Source organism: Panthera pardus, unplaced genomic scaffold (genome assembly GCF_024362965.1).
Source record: "Panthera pardus isolate Hobbes unplaced genomic scaffold, ASM2436296v1 HiC_scaffold_15, whole genome shotgun sequence".
Taxonomy (NCBI): Eukaryota; Metazoa; Chordata; class Mammalia; order Carnivora; family Felidae; genus Panthera; species Panthera pardus.
In genome coordinates this window covers 14,042,361-14,060,397 of record NW_026526710.1, presented here as the reverse complement: position 1 = coordinate 14,060,397, position 18,037 = coordinate 14,042,361, and the positions used below count along the sequence as shown (strand labels likewise).

General features: G+C 46.5%; 1 protein-coding gene across 2 annotated transcripts in view; it reads left to right on the top strand.

Moving 5' to 3' along the window:
• Positions 1-18,037, top strand: part of UPB1 (beta-ureidopropionase 1) — a 29,020-nt gene that overhangs the window by 154 nt on the left and 10,829 nt on the right. For both annotated transcript variants that reach the window (XM_019467101.2, XM_019467102.2), the window contains exons 2-5: positions 5,955-6,126; positions 8,138-8,225; positions 15,355-15,449; positions 17,768-17,929. In XM_019467101.2, the coding sequence (XP_019322646.2) occupies positions 5,955-6,126; positions 8,138-8,225; positions 15,355-15,449; positions 17,768-17,929 (517 nt within the window). The remainder of the gene's footprint in view (positions 1-5,954; positions 6,127-8,137; positions 8,226-15,354; positions 15,450-17,767; positions 17,930-18,037) is intronic.

Here is an 18,037-nt window from a genome sequence, read left to right as displayed (position 1 = left end):
GGGCCTAGAGGCTGGGGTGGGGAGACCTTGGGGCCAGCGAGTGTGGGTCTGGGGAACCAGGGAGAGTGCTTCAGGATCTGAAGGACTCTTGAGGGGGCAATGAAGATCTGAGTTGGTGAGCAGAGACCTTAGGAAGTCTAGATGTGACATCTCTGGGCCTCTCAGGGGTTGCACAACCCCCAAGTGACCTTTACAAGCCATTTCTCTCCTTGTTGCCCAGCACCCAGAAGGGAAAAGAACCTGGGAGGGAAAGGTCAGGTTTTTACTCTCTGTGGCTTTCTCTGTGGTTACCTGGCTCTCCTTCCCTACTTCCAGTGACCAGCTTCCTCCCAAGAGCTAGGGTTGTACCCTGGGTGTCTGTCTGGGTCAGTGCCTCCAGCCAGAGACCCCAGTAGGTCAGCTGATTGTCCAGTCCCAGCCCTTCCTGCAGTGACTGGGCCTTTGGCAGATCCTTGGAGGTAGAGGCCAGCTGAATCTAATTGGAGAAGGAACTGTTCCCACTGGCAAGCCACAGGAGTTAGTTACCACACTCAGCGCAAATGTTTTCCCATTCCCAGCCAGTTGTGTGCATCACTAGGACCTTCTGAGGTTAGTGCACTGCTGGACACTGTGTATACAAAGCTGGAAGATGCTTTCCCTTTCACTGTTGTTTCTCTTTGGTCCACTTTACTCAAAGCAACCAGAAAATGTGCATCATATCTTGTTGGCTCCTTTGCTTAAAACTCTGTAAGGGTTTCCCATGGCTCTTAGAATGAAATCTAAACTTTGATCCCATACAGCTCCTGAGTTAATGTCCTTCCACTTTCTAGCCCATTGGTGGTCTCTCTGCCCCCACCCAGCCAGACCATGTGCTTCCTGACCTTGTGGCAGTGACCTTGAGGCAGGAACCTGATAGACTCACCTGAAACTCAAGGATGTTGATTGGATCAGTGGTTCCCAGCCACTGGCTCCAATGGAGTTACGGCGGGGGGGGGGGGGGGGGGGGGGATGGGGGAGGACAGATCTCACATCTAAGAGTGCTAGTGGATGGTAAAGGTAGAACAACTGCCTTTGGGGGTAGGAGTGGTAGAGAACTCGGTCAAAAAGGACTCTTCCTACCCAAAGAGGGATACCTAGGACTGGGTGAACTTCAAGGTCCCTCCTGAAATCGTGCTGGACTACTACTTTCCTGTCACACCTGTCAAAGTGTGAAGACTCTTAGAGTTAAGGCTCCCAGAGGTATCTTAATCAAGGGTCTCAGGATGGGAATAGGTTTGTTTTAAGGATGAGGTGGACATGTTCTTCTAGGAAAAGAAATGGAGAGAGCTTGTGGTGTCAGGGAGAGGTAAAGCACAAGAATCTTAGGAAAAGAGGAATAAGTGTCTCTTATAGGTGACTGGCTGGAGCACATTCTAGAGATTGGGATAAGGACTACCTTGAAAGAGGCATTTTCTATGGGGAGGGATTATAATGGTAGCCAACGTCTATTGACCAACAACAGCTAGGCCTCATCCTGGGACTTGGCTTACAGTAACTGTTCATGAAGTGTTCTATTCCACTCCGCACTGAGCCCTTCCAGGCTTTGCCCCTAGGGTATAAACCTTTGTACTTGCTCAGTCCTTGCAGGTGGGTGGGATTTGGCTATGCACAGGATTGCGAACTAAAGATAGAAAATTATTAGTCATTTAAAAACTCTTCTTCCACTTAAACCCCTGCTCACTCCTCATAACCTGACTTGTTTCTGGTCACCTCTGTGAAGGCCTGGGTGGAGCCTGAGTCTTCAGCCCCTCCTCTGGACTTCCAACTGTGTTCCACACCTCACCTTCTCTCCCAGTTACTTGCTGTGTCAAACACAGAGACGATGCTTAGTGAATGTTTGCTAAGTGAATGGGCTTTTGCCTGGGCTAGCCAGATGAAATCCCCAAAGAACATGGACTCTCGATTTCAAGACAGCCAGAACCAAGAAGCATTTATTCATGTAACAAACATTTATTGTGTGTGGTTTTTTGTCTTGGGCACTAAGAGTACAAGGATAAGTAAGCCATGGTTCCCATCCTAGAGGGGCTTTCTGTCTTTTGATGGTTGCCCTACATTGTGAGAGAAAGATGCAAGCTGAGCTGGAGAGAGTGTACGTGTGCAGGGTTGGAGGAGGGTTAGGAAGCCTTCTCAGGGGCATCATGCTTGCACTGTATCCTGAAGGAGATGGAGAAATTGGTTTGGAGACAGGAAGGGCTCAGGTACCCTTTGTCAAGGCCCAGACACCAGGGAACATGCTCATTTAGGGATTGCAGGTGTAGAATGTTGTGAGGAGAAGGCAAAAGTGACCATGGTGGACCCAGGGGCTCTGTACACCCTGCTAAGGCAGCAGAACCTGTCCTAATGGTGGTGGGAGTCTTCAAAGAATTTGGAGGCAAAGATCATGCCAGTTTCTGGCTTGGACCCCCAGATGGCTGATTCATTCATCTGATGAGGAGCAGCTTTAGGGAAGGCTGCTGAGTTGAATTGGGGGTGCTGTTTAGTTTTCTAGAGCTGCTGTAACAAATTACCACACACTGGTGGCATAAACCAAAAGAAATTTATTCTCACAGTCCTAAAGACCAGAAGTACAAAATCAAGGTGTCTGCAGTGCCACACTTCTCCAAACGCTGTGGGAGAGAATCCTTCCTTGCCTTCTCCAGTGGTTTCTGACATCCCTTGGCTTGTGGCAGAATGACCCCAATCTCTGCCTCTGCCTTCACATGACTACCTCCTCTTCTCCCTGTGTCTCTCCTCTGGGCATCTCTTATAAGAATACCTGTCACTAGATTTAGGGCTCACCTTGATAATCCAGTATGATCTCGAGATCTTTAGTTATATCTGCAAATATCCTTTTTCCAAATAAGGTCTTATTCACAGGTTCTGGGTATTAGGATGTGGACATATCTTGTTTTTTTTTTTGGCGGGGGAAGTCACAGTTTAACCCACTACAGGGACTGTGTAGAGGTGGCCTTCACAGGGGGCTCGGGACTGCCCTCATTCTAGGCCCAAGAGTGGGTGCAGAGTGGGAAGGGCCCTGGGTGGGTTTCTGGAGAACCTGCTGTTAAAGGAATTAGAAGAAATGGCGACTTTGCATGATACTCCAGAGGTGAGGAAGCAGGATCGGGGGCCCTGAGGCAGGTATCAAGGACATTGAGCAGGATAGGGACAAAATGTCAGATAGTACAGAGAAGTCTAGGAGGATGAAGACAGGTGTTTGTCTCCTGTTGCTAAAGCCAACCAGAAGGCTGGTGGCAGTTTGGAGTGGGGGAGTGGGCCCCAGGGAACAGGGGGCTGAGGAAGGTGTGGGAGGTGAGGGCTTCAGGGAAGGTCCCTATGAAGGGGAGGTGAGGAGAGCAAGTGAGGTAACCAGAAGGACCTATGGAGAGTGTGCTTCCCTACTTTTTATTTTTTTTTCTCTCTGTTATTTATTTTTTAATGGGAGAGACTCAAATAGCTTTAATGGTGGATGTGGTAGGTCTGTAGGAGCCAGGGCGAGGTGTCCAAGCTATGAATATTGCTAAGTAAAAAAGGCAAGTAAGTGGAAGAACAGAATACACAGACGGACACCAATGTGGGTGTCATTTAGGACACACATTTAAGAAAATATTGGAAAGATACCTAAAACATTGTTAAGAGGGGTTGCCTCTGAGGTTTGGGACAGGAGCTTAACGGTGGGATGGAGAGGGGAACTCATTTTTCACTTGATACCTTCCTTTCCCACTGTTTGATTTTTTTTTCCTCCCACAAGCATGCGTTTCTTTTGTAGCAAAGCTCTAGTTTAATTATTTAAAACACTGATGGTAAAAGAGCTATTAGTGGGGAAAGATGAAGTTCCGAAAGCCAGAGGTTGCAGAGGAGGCAGGAGCTGGGCTCCTTCAGGCCATGTCTGCCCTGACCCTGGGTTGGAGAGGTAGGAGCTGGGGGAGGGGCCCAGGAGGGTATGTTGGGGCTGAGCAGGAAGTGATGGGCTTTCCTCCTTGACATTAGAGGTGAGCCCATGAGGGGCCTTAGTAGCAGGATAAGGGGTAGAAGGGCAGAAGGTCGACTCTAGGGATCAAGGGAGGGTTTGGGGCAGCACGGACCCTCTGTGAAGTTGTGGTTCATCTGGTCTCTGCCCTCACATGAGCCATAGCTGGTCTATGTCCCACCACCTCCCTGTGCCAAGCCTTTGGTGGGCACAGTACTTGTTTATGGAATGGGGCTCGGGGGTCTGTTGGGTTCTCCAAGACTAAGTGAAGCAGGATGTGGTGAGGGACCACCTGGATAACAGGAGGGTTGAGGTGACAAGACAACCGGGGAGTACTGAGAGGAGGCAGAGCCCTGAAGGTAACTCCGTGTGAGGATAGAGTGGTGTGGTCTGCACCACCCCAAGCCTAAGAGAATGATTGTCCACAGGTTGCTGGAAGGGGTGTGTGTGGCAGCATTCAACATAGTGAGAAGGCAGGAAGGCTGCGTATCACAGAATAACAGGGCTCATGGTGGTGAACAGATGGGGAGAGCCAACAGCTGTGGGCAGTGGATGAGGAAGGACAGAGGCTGAGGGATATCTGTCATCCAGGTGACAGCTACAGGTGGACTTGGAAAGGTGAGACAAGATCTCTTCCATCTGTTATCTTCCTGGGATGAGACCCAGACTGAGGATGGGCCTGACAAGATGTCTCCCAAAGGATGGTCCTGCTCCCCCCACCCGTGGGCCTAAGAGGAAACAGACACACAGAGCCCTTCTTCTTCTCCTGTCCCCCATGATGACTTGTCCTGGGGCTGAGGTCTACAGGAGTGGGGAGTCCTCTCCCTGAGGGCAAGGGGACTGTGTCTGAGGCAGTCACAGTAAGGGGAGGCACGGTGTGGGCACTGCTGCTATTTCTAACCTGCTAGCAAACGGAACTCTGACTAGTTGAAAAGCAGGCTGATTGTCAGGGGCGGAACCCAACTTGGAGCTGTCAGGGCCGTCACATGGAAACCGCCTGGCAGGGGGCGGCGGCAGGGGGCTTGGGCTGACAGGGCTGTGATTTTGAAAGAAACATCTTTAAAAAAGTGATTTAAAGTAGGAGAGAAATATTATTATTAGATAATGGCTGTCAGGTTATTTTTTGATGTGTTCTCTGAGTATTTCATAACCATCTCGCCCCTAGATGGTAAGGCCTTCCTGGCCAGAGGCCATGTCCCCTGCTCTTGTGGGTTTCACCTCAGTGCACAGCACCCAACCAGCATCAGGAGGTATTTGCCGTTTGGCCAGTGGTCACTTAAGCTGGGAGATTTTATAAATAATCCACTTGCCTTTGTTAATAAACTACAAACCAGGGTGAGTGCCTGGGCCGTTGGTCTGGACACCTGGGCTTCACCAAGCCCACTCAGCACTGGGCATGGAATTGCCCCCAGTGGGAGCAGCAACAGGACAGGGCAGTGGGGCTCACTAGAGACTTGTAACCCTTAGTGGTGAATGGTCACAGGACCCTCCCTCATGCTATCAGTCTCCTAAGTCCTGTTCTCAACAGCCACTTTGTCTTATCACAGCCTGCACCAGGCTCAGCACAGCCCTCTGATTCTAGTCTACACACATTTTGGAAATCCATTACCTCTCCTCTTCTGTGCTGACTGCTGAAACCAATCCCCACCCTGAGGTCAGCAGCTCTAAAACATCAACCTCTTGACCAGTCATTCTGCAGCCCCCGCTCCCTGTTCCCCTGCTTTCCCAGGCCAGAAGACTACGGCACCTCCCTGGTGAAGTCCATACTCAGCGTAGTATCCATTCTCCACCAGGCGGGGCCCTCCCTCCTCCTGGCCCCCACTCCAGCTTCCCACAAGTGGGCCCTTGCCCTGGGCTTCTCTCTGTGCCTTCCTGCCAAACATCCCTGCCGCCTCTCTACCAGGTAGATGACTACTGGGGGGTTGGAAGTGAATTTAAATTCAGCAGACCTCATGCAAATTGTCTCCCTTCTACTTTCCTGTCCATTTAGGAAGCTCGATCTGCCCGGCAGGGCTTTTGAAGCTGCCTCTGAAGGGGACTTTGAGCTGCAAGGATATGCCTTTGAGGCAGCAAAGGAGCAACTGAGGCCACCTCGGACCATGCGTGTGGGACTTGTTCAGAACAGAACTCCCCTGCCTGCCGATGCCCCTGTGGCAAAACAGGTGCAACCTCTTTTGACCATAAATACATAAACGGAGCTGTGGCTTGCTCTGTGTTTTGAACACGTCCACAGTCCCTGGGTCACTGCAGGTCCACTGCTCACTGCAGGTCTGTAGGCACCTCGAGTGTCACCTAGACGCTTCTGCCCTGCAGCCCCCCTTCCCTGCAGCCCACATCTCTGGCTCCTCTTTCTCTTCTGGCTCCTACCCTCTCTCTGCCTGCCCCTCCACGTCCTCTCCTGTGATTGATCTGAAGTTCCATTTATCAATTGAGAGGGTGTCCTTTTGTCTGCCTCACGCTCTTTCTCTGGAATTCTGCCTCTCAGTCTCTTGCCAGAAGGGTACATGCTGGCACACACCAGTCAGGACCTGTCTGTCCATCTGCATGTTCCTCTGCCTTGATCCTGAGAGCAGGGACTCACTGAACCCAGATGTCTGTCAGCTGATGGTGCCTCAGGGTGACAGGAATATGATACGCAATTCCTTATGACCTTACAGTTAATATAAATGTGACGGCATCTTGTATGTCCCTAAAGAAATGTGTTATCACAGACGCAGGCGATTTGTTGTGTATACTTCTTCACAGCATTTCTCTAGCTGTTGAAACTTTTAAGAGTTTCTCTGCAGAGGTTTCCTGGGGATACAGCATGCCTCAGAACTCCTAGGGATTCTCAAGAAAAGGCCATTTGGATTCCAGGTCGGGTTCTGCATCATCTTTCACTCTGGTCCTTCTGTTTTTATTGAATTTAAAGATTTCTGGTTCCCTGTTCACTTTTTGTCTCTGGGTTAGCTGACTGTGAATGTGTTTCCTCAGCCATCCCAGATTGGCAGGGCCAGGGTCACTGTTCTCCCCCATAACTCCTTGGAGCACACTTTGCACACTGTCAGCACCTAGCAAATATCCACGGAGCCTTGGTGTGCAGTCTCACAGGAGAGACCATCATAAAGAGTAGGTGCTCTCTGGTTTTCAACCTGGTTCTTCTGGTCTTTCTTGAACAAACACTTCCAGACATCTCCTGGGGGCCAGGCATTGTGCTGAGGACACCAAGAAGATGAAGACACTTTCCTCCTGCCCCTGAGGAGCCCATGGGGTGAGGGGAGTGACAGACAGTGGAGGAACACAACAGCATAGCAGGAACAGCGCCACCAAAGGGACCTACCAGGGAGTGCTGAGGCAGCTCTTGATGCTCAGCCCTCTGCTGGGAGAGTCACTTCTCTGTGCGTGACACATGACATGAATAACACATCCCAGGAAGATTGGGTGGAGTGGGGAAGTGCATTCTTGATGGAGGACACAGCTGGGAAATGGGATCCATTCATTTGATGACAAGATGCACACAGGAAAACGAAAATGGCAGGACAAGGCATGCCGGAAGGCTCAAGTGCAGGGTGGTAGGAAGTGGATTGTGTCCTAAGGCAGAAGGAGCAGTTAGCCCAGGGGAGGGCCAAGGTGTGCACTGGGTGTGGGTCCCTCTTGCAGTAAGTAGCAAACAAGCTTATGTACTCCTTTGAGCAACTCCTTAGGGCAGCGGGTATTCTCCCCATTCTCCAGGTAAAGAAACTGAGGCTCTGAAAGGCAGCATTAAGTGTGTGGAACCCTAAAGCCTCTGTACCTCCACCTTTTCCTGCAGATTTTGGACTTGATGAGACTAGGATATATCAGAACCTCCCCACCCTACTTGTCCTCTTGCAGCTGCCTAGGTTGGGGGTTGTTCCACGTGTGTGAGGATGAGTTCTAAAAATGGTCTCAACCAGGGGCACCTGGCTCAGTGGGTTAAGTGTCCAACTTTGGCTTGGTTCACGATCTCATGTTTGTGAGTTCAAGCCCCACATCAGGTTCCGTGCTGACAGCGTGGACCCTACTTGGGATTCTCTCTCTCTCCCGCTGTCTCTGCCCCTCCCCTACTTGTGTGGCACACTGTCTCTCTCAAAATAAATGAATAAACTTGGGGGAAAAAAAGATCTCAACCAATAAAAGAAAATGGGTTCTAATCCTTGCTTTTTGAATTGCCAGGTCACTGCCCTTCACAGACGCATAGAAGCCATTGCAGAGGTGGCTGCAATGTGTGGAGTGAACATCATCTGTTTCCAGGAAGCATGGAGTAAGTCTGTCTTGGGGTGCTTTCTCTGCTGCCTTCAGACAATAGTGTATTATCTCCATGTCACCAAGAGGACTTCTTGATTTTTGAAAATCTCTTCTGATCTATGGAAAGATTATTTCGTCAACAATACCAGAAAGGCAGAAATCCTGGCCTCCCTCCCTCTCATGCACCCCAGTCTGTTGTCTGGTTCTGCCACTTCTTCCTCCCAAATTGTTTGGAACCCATTAAGCTTTTCCTCCCTACCTTCTTTTTTTTTTTCTTCTTAACATTTTTTAAAATTTATTTTTGAGAGACAGAGACAGAGCATGAGCGGGGGAGGGGCAGAGAGAGAGGGAGACACAGAATCTGAAGCAGGCTCCGGGCTCTGAGCTGTCAGCACAGAGCCCAGAGCGGGGCTTGAACCCACAAGCCATGAGCTCATGACCTGAGCCAAAGTTGGACGCTTAACCGACTGAATCACCCAGGCGTCCCCTCCCTTTTTTTAAGTTTATTAATTTATTTAGAAAGAGAGAGAGCAACAAGCAGGGGAAGGGCAGAGAGAGGGAGAGAGAAAGAATCCCAAGCAGGGTCTGTGCTGTCAGTGTGGAGCCAGATTCAGGGCTCAATCCCTTGAACTGGGAGATTATGACCTGAGCTGAAATCGAGAATTTGACATTTAACTGACTGAGCCACCCAGGTGCCCCCTCCCCACTTTCTCACCAGTGCCCTGGTCTGAGGAGTCATCAGCTCATACCTTGGCTTCGATAATTGCCTCTAACTCATCCACTGTGCTCTCCACTTGGGCCCCTTCTAACTGGCTCTTGACCCATTCTAGGAAAGATCTCTACAAAACTCAACTCTATACCACTTAGTCTGTTCCTTCCCCCATCTCTGTGACCCCATCTCTGCTGGGCTCTGCTCTCACCTCCCTGATCCTTCATTCCCCTCTCCCTCCACCCAGACCACTGTAGCAGCTGCTCCCTCTGCCTGGCCTTTGTCTCTCTCTCCCTCCCCTTGCCTTTTAGACCCTATCCAACCTTCACATAGAAGCTCAGAGCCCACCTCCCTATCTAATATTACATCCAGGTTATATACTCCTGGTACCATGTACCTTTATTTTTTCTTTATCAAAGTTACACATGCTTATAATTGGGAGTCAAATGGTCTACAAGTCTGTTACCAAAAAACAGCTGTCTTCCTCCCTAGAGGCAACCACTTTCTACTCTTAGCTGGTTCTTTAGGAATCTACCTCTGTGTTTTTGCTTCTTGATTTTTCAGTTTCGCACCATCTATTAACTTCCCACTGTGGAAGAAGACAGCATTAGTTCCTCACCTCCTCTGCCCGCTCTGTTCACACATACCCTTCCTATCCTCCATCCGTTCTCTGCAAGCCATTTTCTAGACTTAGATTTCTTTCTCCGAATAACTTTCTGTTTTCCCTAGAATTTACATTGTTTTCTGCACACCTACCCCAAATTCTACCCCAGGCTTTCTTCCAGCTTCCTGAATCTGCTTAAGAGCTTTAGACACGTGAAGCTGCCTGTCGGTTCCACCTCCTCCTTTTTTTTTTTTTTTAATTTTAAGTTTTTATTTTAAGTCCAGTTAGTTAACATACAGTGTTAGGTTAGTTTCTGGTGTAAAATATAGTGATTCAGCAGTTTCCATACATCACCCGGTGCTCATCACGACAAGTGCGCTCCTTAATCCCCATCACCTATTTCACTCCATGTCCCCACCCTGGTTCCATCACCTTGAAGGAACATATCCCCAGAGCCTTCTGGCTGCGCTAGTCTGATTTAGCTGGCTGCACAGCTGTCCTTCTGGTGATTTCCCTTCACCATCATGCTGGGGGGTTCCTTTGTCTTGATCTTGTGCTCTCCTATACCACATCTTCCTCTTTCTTGCTTTGCTCCCTCTTTTTGGTTGAGTAGTTTTCTGAGAAAGAACAGGAAGGAGGTAACCGTTTGGAGATCTTGCATATCTGAAAATATGTTCCTCCTACAACTTGCTTGATAGTTTGGTTGGGTGTTGAATTCTGGGTTAGAAATACTTTTCCTTCAGAAGTTTGGACACATTGATCCATTGTTTTCTGATTTCAGGTGTCGTTGACTAGTCTAAAGCCATTTTGACTTATGACCCGTTGCATTTAATCTTTATTTTTTAATTATTTTTATTTTAATTATTAATTATTATTATTAATTATTAAATAATATAATTATTATATATAATTATGTCACATAATTATATATAATTATATATTATATATAATTATATAATTTATATAATTAATATAATTATTAATAATTATCATTAATTATTATTAATTATTTTTCTCTAGAAGTTGTAGGATATTCTCTAGTACTTTGAAGTTTCATAATGATATGCCATTGTGTGAATCTATTTTTAAATTTTTTAATGTTTTTATTATTTACTTATTTTGAGAGAGAGAGAGCACATAAGAAGGGGAGAGGCAGAAAGAGAGGAAGAGAGAGAATCCCAAGCAGTCTCCACACTGTCATCCAGAGCCCAAGGTAGAGCTCAGTCTCACAAACCGTGAGATTGTGACCTGAGCCAAAAATCAAGAGTTGGATGGATGTTTAACTAACTGAGCCACCCAGGTGCTACTGTGTGTACCTATTTTAATCCATTATTTTAGGAACTCAGTGGGATATTTCAGGCTAGAAATTTGGGTCCTTCAGATCTATTGTTCATTAGTGATGTTCTCCCTTTTTTCTTTCCTCTCCTGATACTCCTGCTATTAGGATGTTGCAACTCTGGACTAGATCCATGATTTTCTTAAGTATTTCCTCCTGTTTTTCATCTTTGTCTTTTTGCTCAGTTTTCTGGTAGATTTTATCTGTCATTCAGCCTTTTATATGGTCTTTTGTTTCCCCTGTCATATTTTGAATTTACAAGAGTTCTTTTGGTCTGAAAGTTCCTGTTTTATGACATCCTGTTCTTATTTTATAATTACAATACTTTCTCTTATCTTTGACAATATTAGGTAGCATTTTTTTCTCCTTGCCAGTTTCCTACTTCAGATTGGTCTTTCTTCTCCCCTGATTGTGTGTATTTTAAGAATTGGGGGTTAAAAAGCTGATTGCAAGCTCTGAGTCTGTGGGAAGGGCTCCTCTCCCACTGAGCTTCATGATAGGATGGCTTGGTTTAGCCGATTGTTAGGTAATCCCTCATAGTAGTATCTTTGGGTCATTCTTTTTCAGGCTGGTCAGAGTCCCCGGAGAATATTCTTCTTATCTCCTGCCAAGAAGAGAAAGAGGATAGGGGTCCAGTGTGCTGATGTTTACTGAATCCCTCTGTTTTTGACACTCTACTCATCTGCATCTGTCCTGACTTCCCCACGGCCAGAGGCCTTCTGTTTACCTCCGAGAGTGAACCTCTAGCCCTCTGCTGGGGTGGGAGGGACACCTGCTGGCCTCGTGCAGTAGGAGGGATCTGGGCTTCTGCCTGCTTCTTAAGCAGACTTTTGACCAATTTTTGTTTGCCATTTCCCCTCCCTGCTTCCCCACCTTCAGAGCCACGTGGTACCTCTGACTCCTGAACTTTGCAGGGGTATGGGGTGGAGAGTAGGGTGTTTCCCATCCTCCTCTACTGCTGGGAGCCTGAATTTTCTAGGTCTACCACGGTATCTACCCTCATCCCTCGGCTCGCCAGCCTCCAGTGTTTTGTTGCTCTAGTCCTTCTCTCAGTGCTTCATCCTTGTGGGTTTATACATTTGCATAAATATCCCTTTCTTGTCATTTGGTGGGCCTGCAGGAAAGAGCGAAGGTGTGCATCCAGTCTGCCATCTGTACCCCAAACTTCATCTCACTTTTCATGTTCCTCATTACTTATACTTTCACTCATTGGTACAGCACTTTTGATTTGTCTCACTCTTCCATTAGACCATAAGCTCCATGAGGTCGTTGTCTGGGTGGTGCTTATTTATTTTTCCCATTCCAATCCCCACCCCTATTTTTTTAATGTTGAAAATATTTCATTGTGGTAAAATATATACATAACATAATATTGATCACTTTACCCATCGGTAAGTGTACAACTGTGACATTAAATACATTCACAAAGTCGTATAACCATCACCACTATCTACACCCAAAACTTTTTCAATATCTCCAACAAAAACTCTGTACTCATTTAATAATGCCACTCAATCCCGTACCTCTGATAACCTCTGTTCTAACTTTCTGTCTCTGTGAATTTGATTACTCTAGGGACCTCATGTAAGTATGTGCTTTTGTGATTGGCTTATTTCACCTAGTATAATATTTTCAAGGTCCATCCGTGTTGTAGCATGTGTCAGAATGTCTTGCCTTTTTATTACTATGTAATATTCCACTGCATGGATAGACCACATTTCATTTGTCTATTCCCCCACCTCTGTTTTATCTTTAATGAACAATCCCTGTCACATGATAGACACTAAAAATGTTCATTGGATGGTTTAACCACCTTCTTCCCTTTTTTGGATCTGGAAAGCTCCCACTCATCCATCCAGGCATAGCACAGACACCCCCTTCTTTGGGGGACCCTGGAAGCTCCCCTACATAGAACTGGGCGCTCTGTGTTATCGTGCAGCCACACAAGGTTATAATTCAGTCCCCTCATCTGGGCTGGCAGCTCCTGAGGGCAAGGCCGGGTCTAAATTTGGAGTGTTAGTTCAATAAATGGGGAACCCTCTTCCCCTCTGATTTGAAAGCTGCAGTTGAACTTTGCAGCCAGCCTCCCCCAACCTCCATTCCACATGCTTCTTTGAGAGTTTGTTTACAGTGGTTGTGTAAACAGGAAAAGGGGCCATTAAAATGGAAATGGGGAAATTTGGAGAGCTTAGCAACCTGAAATGAAATCAGAAAGGGAGGTTTTATTCTCTTGGGGTATTTGAATCTCTCCTAATGTGCTGAAAGCTGAGAATAAATGGTCATTAAGGACCTTTTTTGTCATTAACAGCTTTTTGGTTGGCTTCTTTAAAATAGTTTATTCCCTCTTTCCTGAAGTCAAGCCTGGAGTGTCTTGAGTCTGGTGCCAAGGCCCCTGGGGCTGTTGCTGGCAGAACCCAGGTGGCCGAGACAGTGGTGATGCCACTGGTAGCCTCTTCACACTGGCACCATTTTAGGACCAGCCATCCTGTGACTTAAAGGAATTGGGAAGCTAATGCTTCTTTCTATTCCTTCTCTGTGAAATGAGATCTCCCCTGCTTTGCAAGGATATGAGGACCAGCTGCCTATTACTGGGCTCATGGTCCACATTTAAGAAAGGTTGGCTACAATTAGTAGCCCCAAACAGACCACACCCCCCATGCTGTGACCACTTAAGGCACTGGCCATTCACATCACACAGTTCAGAGCAATGGGAACAATAGCAAACATCTGGAAACTTCCTTTAGACTAATCCCCCTGAAAGAAATGGACCTGGCTTATTGGAAGAAGGAAGGTCTAAAGAGTACATGGAATTGGTTCAAACAAAGAATTCGATACTCTAAAACAAGAAGAAAAAGACAAAACGTCCCACTAGGAAATGGGCAAAGGGTAGGAACAAGGTTGCCTGAAGGATGAACCCAGAAAGGCCAGTGACCATGTGGCCAGGGGCTCCACCTCTCTGGTGATAAGAGAAATGCGTATTTTTTTTTTAATTTTTTTTTTAGTTTATTTATTTTTGAGACAGAGAGAGACAGAGCATGAACGGGGGAGGGTCAGAGAGAGAGGGAGACACAGAATCGGAAGCAGGCTCCAGGCTCTGAGCCATCAGCCCAGAGCCCGACGCGGGGCTCGAACTCACGGACCGCGAGATCGTGACCTGAGCCGAAGTCAGACGCTTAACTGACTGAGCCACCCAGGCGCCCCTAGAAATGTGTATTTTTAATCATGGTGCTATACCAGTTCACACCATCAGACTGGTGGACACTAAAGAGTATGGCTGAGGTTATGAGCAATGGAACACACGTAGCCTGAAATCCCTGTGCCCATCCCCACTGCAGCCCTTGCCCTCCTCCACAAAGGCAAATATCATTTTGGACATGGTATGTGTAGTGTTCTGTGTATTGTTACTACCTATATAGGTACCTGCTGTTCAAAAAATAAAAGGCACACAAAAATCAGTTTATGAATTGAATGAAATTTCTTATTTAATTAACCCCCTGGTGGCATCTAGCCAGAGAACATGGGAATAATGCTTTTATCCTAGGGGAACATTTAGCCTATCATCCAGCAGTTCCCAGACTTCTTACAGGGTCATTAAGCAAGTGGCTTTTCTTGGTCCTGAAGAACTGTCTCTGTCCCCATGAGGAGGAATGTTTCTGTAACGTGCCCGGGGTCCCAGTGCCATCCTCCGTGGCCCTCTGGTAGTTTCCCCAGGGAGTCTTGGCTGTGCTTCTACCAACCCAGAGATTGGCCAGCAGTTCAGAATCTTCAGTAAAATATACACAAGATCAACTTTACCACTTTAACCATTTTTATACAGTCCGGTGGCATTAAGCACGTTCACACTGTTGTACAGCCATCCCCACCATCCATCTCCAGAACTTTGTCATCTTCCCAAACTGAAAGTGGGTCCTCCCTGCCCAGCCCCTGGCAACCACCCATTCTAATTTCTGTCTCTATGAATCCAACTGTCCCAGTCCCCCCATATAGGTGGAATCATATAGCCTCTGTCCTTTTATGACTGATTTCCCTTAGCATAATGTCTTCAAGGCTCACCCATATTATAGCATGTGTCAGAATGTCCTGTTTTTTTCAGGTGGAATAACATTCCATTATATGGATATACACCAGTTTGGTTTATCCATTCATCCATCACTGGATACTTGGGTTACTTGCATCTTTCAGTTGTTGTGAATAGTGCTGCTATGAAATGGGTCTGCAGATATCTATCTGTTCAAGTCCCTGAATTGTTTTCTTCCCTAAATTCTATTGTTTTTAAGACTGTCATAAAGAAAATGTAGCCCAGCCCTTTGTGTTGTTATGAAACCTAGAAGGGTCAGGGTCTGCCTGGGGCCCATATTCAGGGACAGGACTCAGAAGCCAGGCTGAGACAACTGGAGCCTTGTCATCTTGTGGAGAGCCTCAGCTGCTGGTCTCAAGGAGCTCCCCGTCAAAGGCCATGAGCTTTAGATATGATTCTGACTTTGTCCTCTTCACAGCTATGCCCTTTGCTTTCTGTACGAGAGAGAAGCTCCCTTGGACGGAATTTGCTGAGTCAGCAGAGGATGGACCCACCACCAGATTCTGTCAGAAGGTAGGACATTAACTGCTCCTCTGACAGCAGCTGCCAAACACGTGCAGGTCACAGAGCACAACCACAGCTGCTGGGTGTGGCCCTTTACCATGGAAAACACACCATTTGGTGCTTGTTTTGCCAGATAAGATTAGATAAGACTATTTGCTGCCCTTTTGTTAGTGTACTTTCACTTAAAATCATAGAATTTCAGAGCCAGAAGGGCCCTTAATGGCTTTTTTTAGGTGAAGGAGCCACAGCCCAGGGAGGGGTGACTTCCCATGATGGGTTCTATAGGCAGCAAGTGGCAGAGGTGGCCCTCGGGGACCAGAGATGAGGTCAAGTCCTTGTCCCAACCTCTGCTACTGACCATGCTATTTGCCTGCGTTATGGAAGCTTCTCTGTATGGCCTGTCTCATCAGTACAGAGATTGGTCTTCATTTGTCTTTATTAAAACCTTATAATGTTGTATGACCCCAGTGATATGAAATGTCCAGAATAGGCAAATGAACAGGGGCAGAAAGCACATTAGTGGTTGCCAGGGGCTGGGCGGGGAGAGGGTATGGGTAGTGACTACTAATGGGGTTTTCATTTGGGGGTGATGAAAATGTTCTAAAATTAGATTGTGGTGATGGTTGCACAACTCCGTGGATGTACCGAAAACCACCCAACAGCATACTTTAAAAGGACTAATTTTATACCATGTGAATACTATCCTAATAAAGCAGCTATCACACACACACACACACCCTAACACCAAAGAGGTTACGAATGATGGCATCCTTATTCTCACCTTGAACAAAGCAGTTTTTTCACTTCTCCATGTCCCATTCAGATTTTATATATATATAAATATATATATATAGGGGATTTTTTGAGCAGCACTGTAATCATAAGCGATTCTATCAAAATTGGGTTGCAATTCCAAACATCAGTGTTTTCACGCTACTGGAAAAAATCTGTCATCCACCAGGTTGATTCTGTGCTATGGATGAAAGAGGAGGGGACTGGTTAAGTGGTGACTGTAGATGACACGCTTGAACCAGGGCCAGAGGAAGAGGAAAGGGGGAGTGGGGATGAGAGCTGGTGCCAGGGACACCTGTCTGCAAGAGGGGCCCAAGACCCACAGACGCCCTTCCGTAGCTCAGAGCAGCACCTCTGCCCACTGTGCCTTTCCTTTCTCTGTCATTAAAGCCAGAGGTAGTGACAGGCTGGTTAGAGTTGAGGACAAATGACCGTCTGGGGCTGCTCATCATAATTGTCACCAGGTCCTGATGTTCTTACTTGAGACAAAAGGAATTCAGTATCAAAGAGTTTGGTTTGGTTTGACTTGGTTGGTTATAGATGAGAAGTATGATGAATATTCTTTTTTTTTATTGTGGTAAACAACACATAAAATATACTATCTTAGCCATTTTTAAGTATAGTTCAGTGGTGGTAAATACATTCACATTGTATGTAATGTGAAACAGATTTCCAGAACTTTTTCATCTTGTAAATCTGAAACTCTGTACCCATTAAACAACTCTTCATTCACCCCCAGCTCCTGGAAACCAACATTCTACTTGCCGTTGCTATGAATTTGACTACTTTAGATACCTCACGGAAGTGGACTCGTTCAGAATTTGTCTTTTTGTGACTGGCTTATTTCACGTAGCATAATGTCTTGAAGGCTCATCCGTGTCAAGGATGACATCAATGTCATTCATGTGATGATAGGATTTCCTTCCTTTTTAAGGCTGAATAATATTCCACCCTATGGACATAGCACATTTTTAGAAAGATTTTATTTTTGAGTAATGTCTACCCAACGTGGGGCTTGAACTCAAAACCCCGAGATCAAGAGTCACATCCTCTACTGACTGAGCCAGCCAGACACCCCAGATATACCACATTTTATTTATCCATTCATCCATCAGTGGAGTCTTGGGTTGCTTCCACTTTCTGGCTCTCATGAATAGTACTGCTATAACCATTGGTGCGCAAATATCTCTTCAAGACCCTACTTTCCATTCTTTCAGATATGTAACCAGAAGTGGGACCTCTAGGTCATATAGTAGTTCTATTTTTAATTTTTTGAGAAATTGCCATACTAGTTTCCACAGCTGCTGCATCATTTTACATTTCCACCAACAGTGCACAAGGACGATGATTATTCTTATTTAGCTAATAAGCTTGGGCATCAGGACAACACTGACATTCTTCCAAAGAACAAATAAAAATGATAGATAGCTCTGAACCAAGTCTAATTATTTAGCAGGATCATTTAATTCTTCAATAAAAACAACTATGACAGTTGATTTAAAAGTAGGACTCTGCTATATTCATCATTCTTCCAGCTGGCAAAGAAGCATGACATGGTGGTGGTATCCCCCATCCTGGAACGAGACAGAGAGCATGGGGACATTTTGTGGAACACAGCTGTGGTGATCTCCAATTCTGGAGCTGTCCTGGGAAAGACCAGGAAAAACCACATCCCCAGAGTGGGTGACTTCAATGAGGTGAGCCAGCTCAGCCTTTGTGGATCTTTCTGTGAGCAAAACTCTGTGTTGGATCATGTCATGTCACACAGTGCTGGAACACTGTGTGGCTGCAGTGCTCTGGGGTGT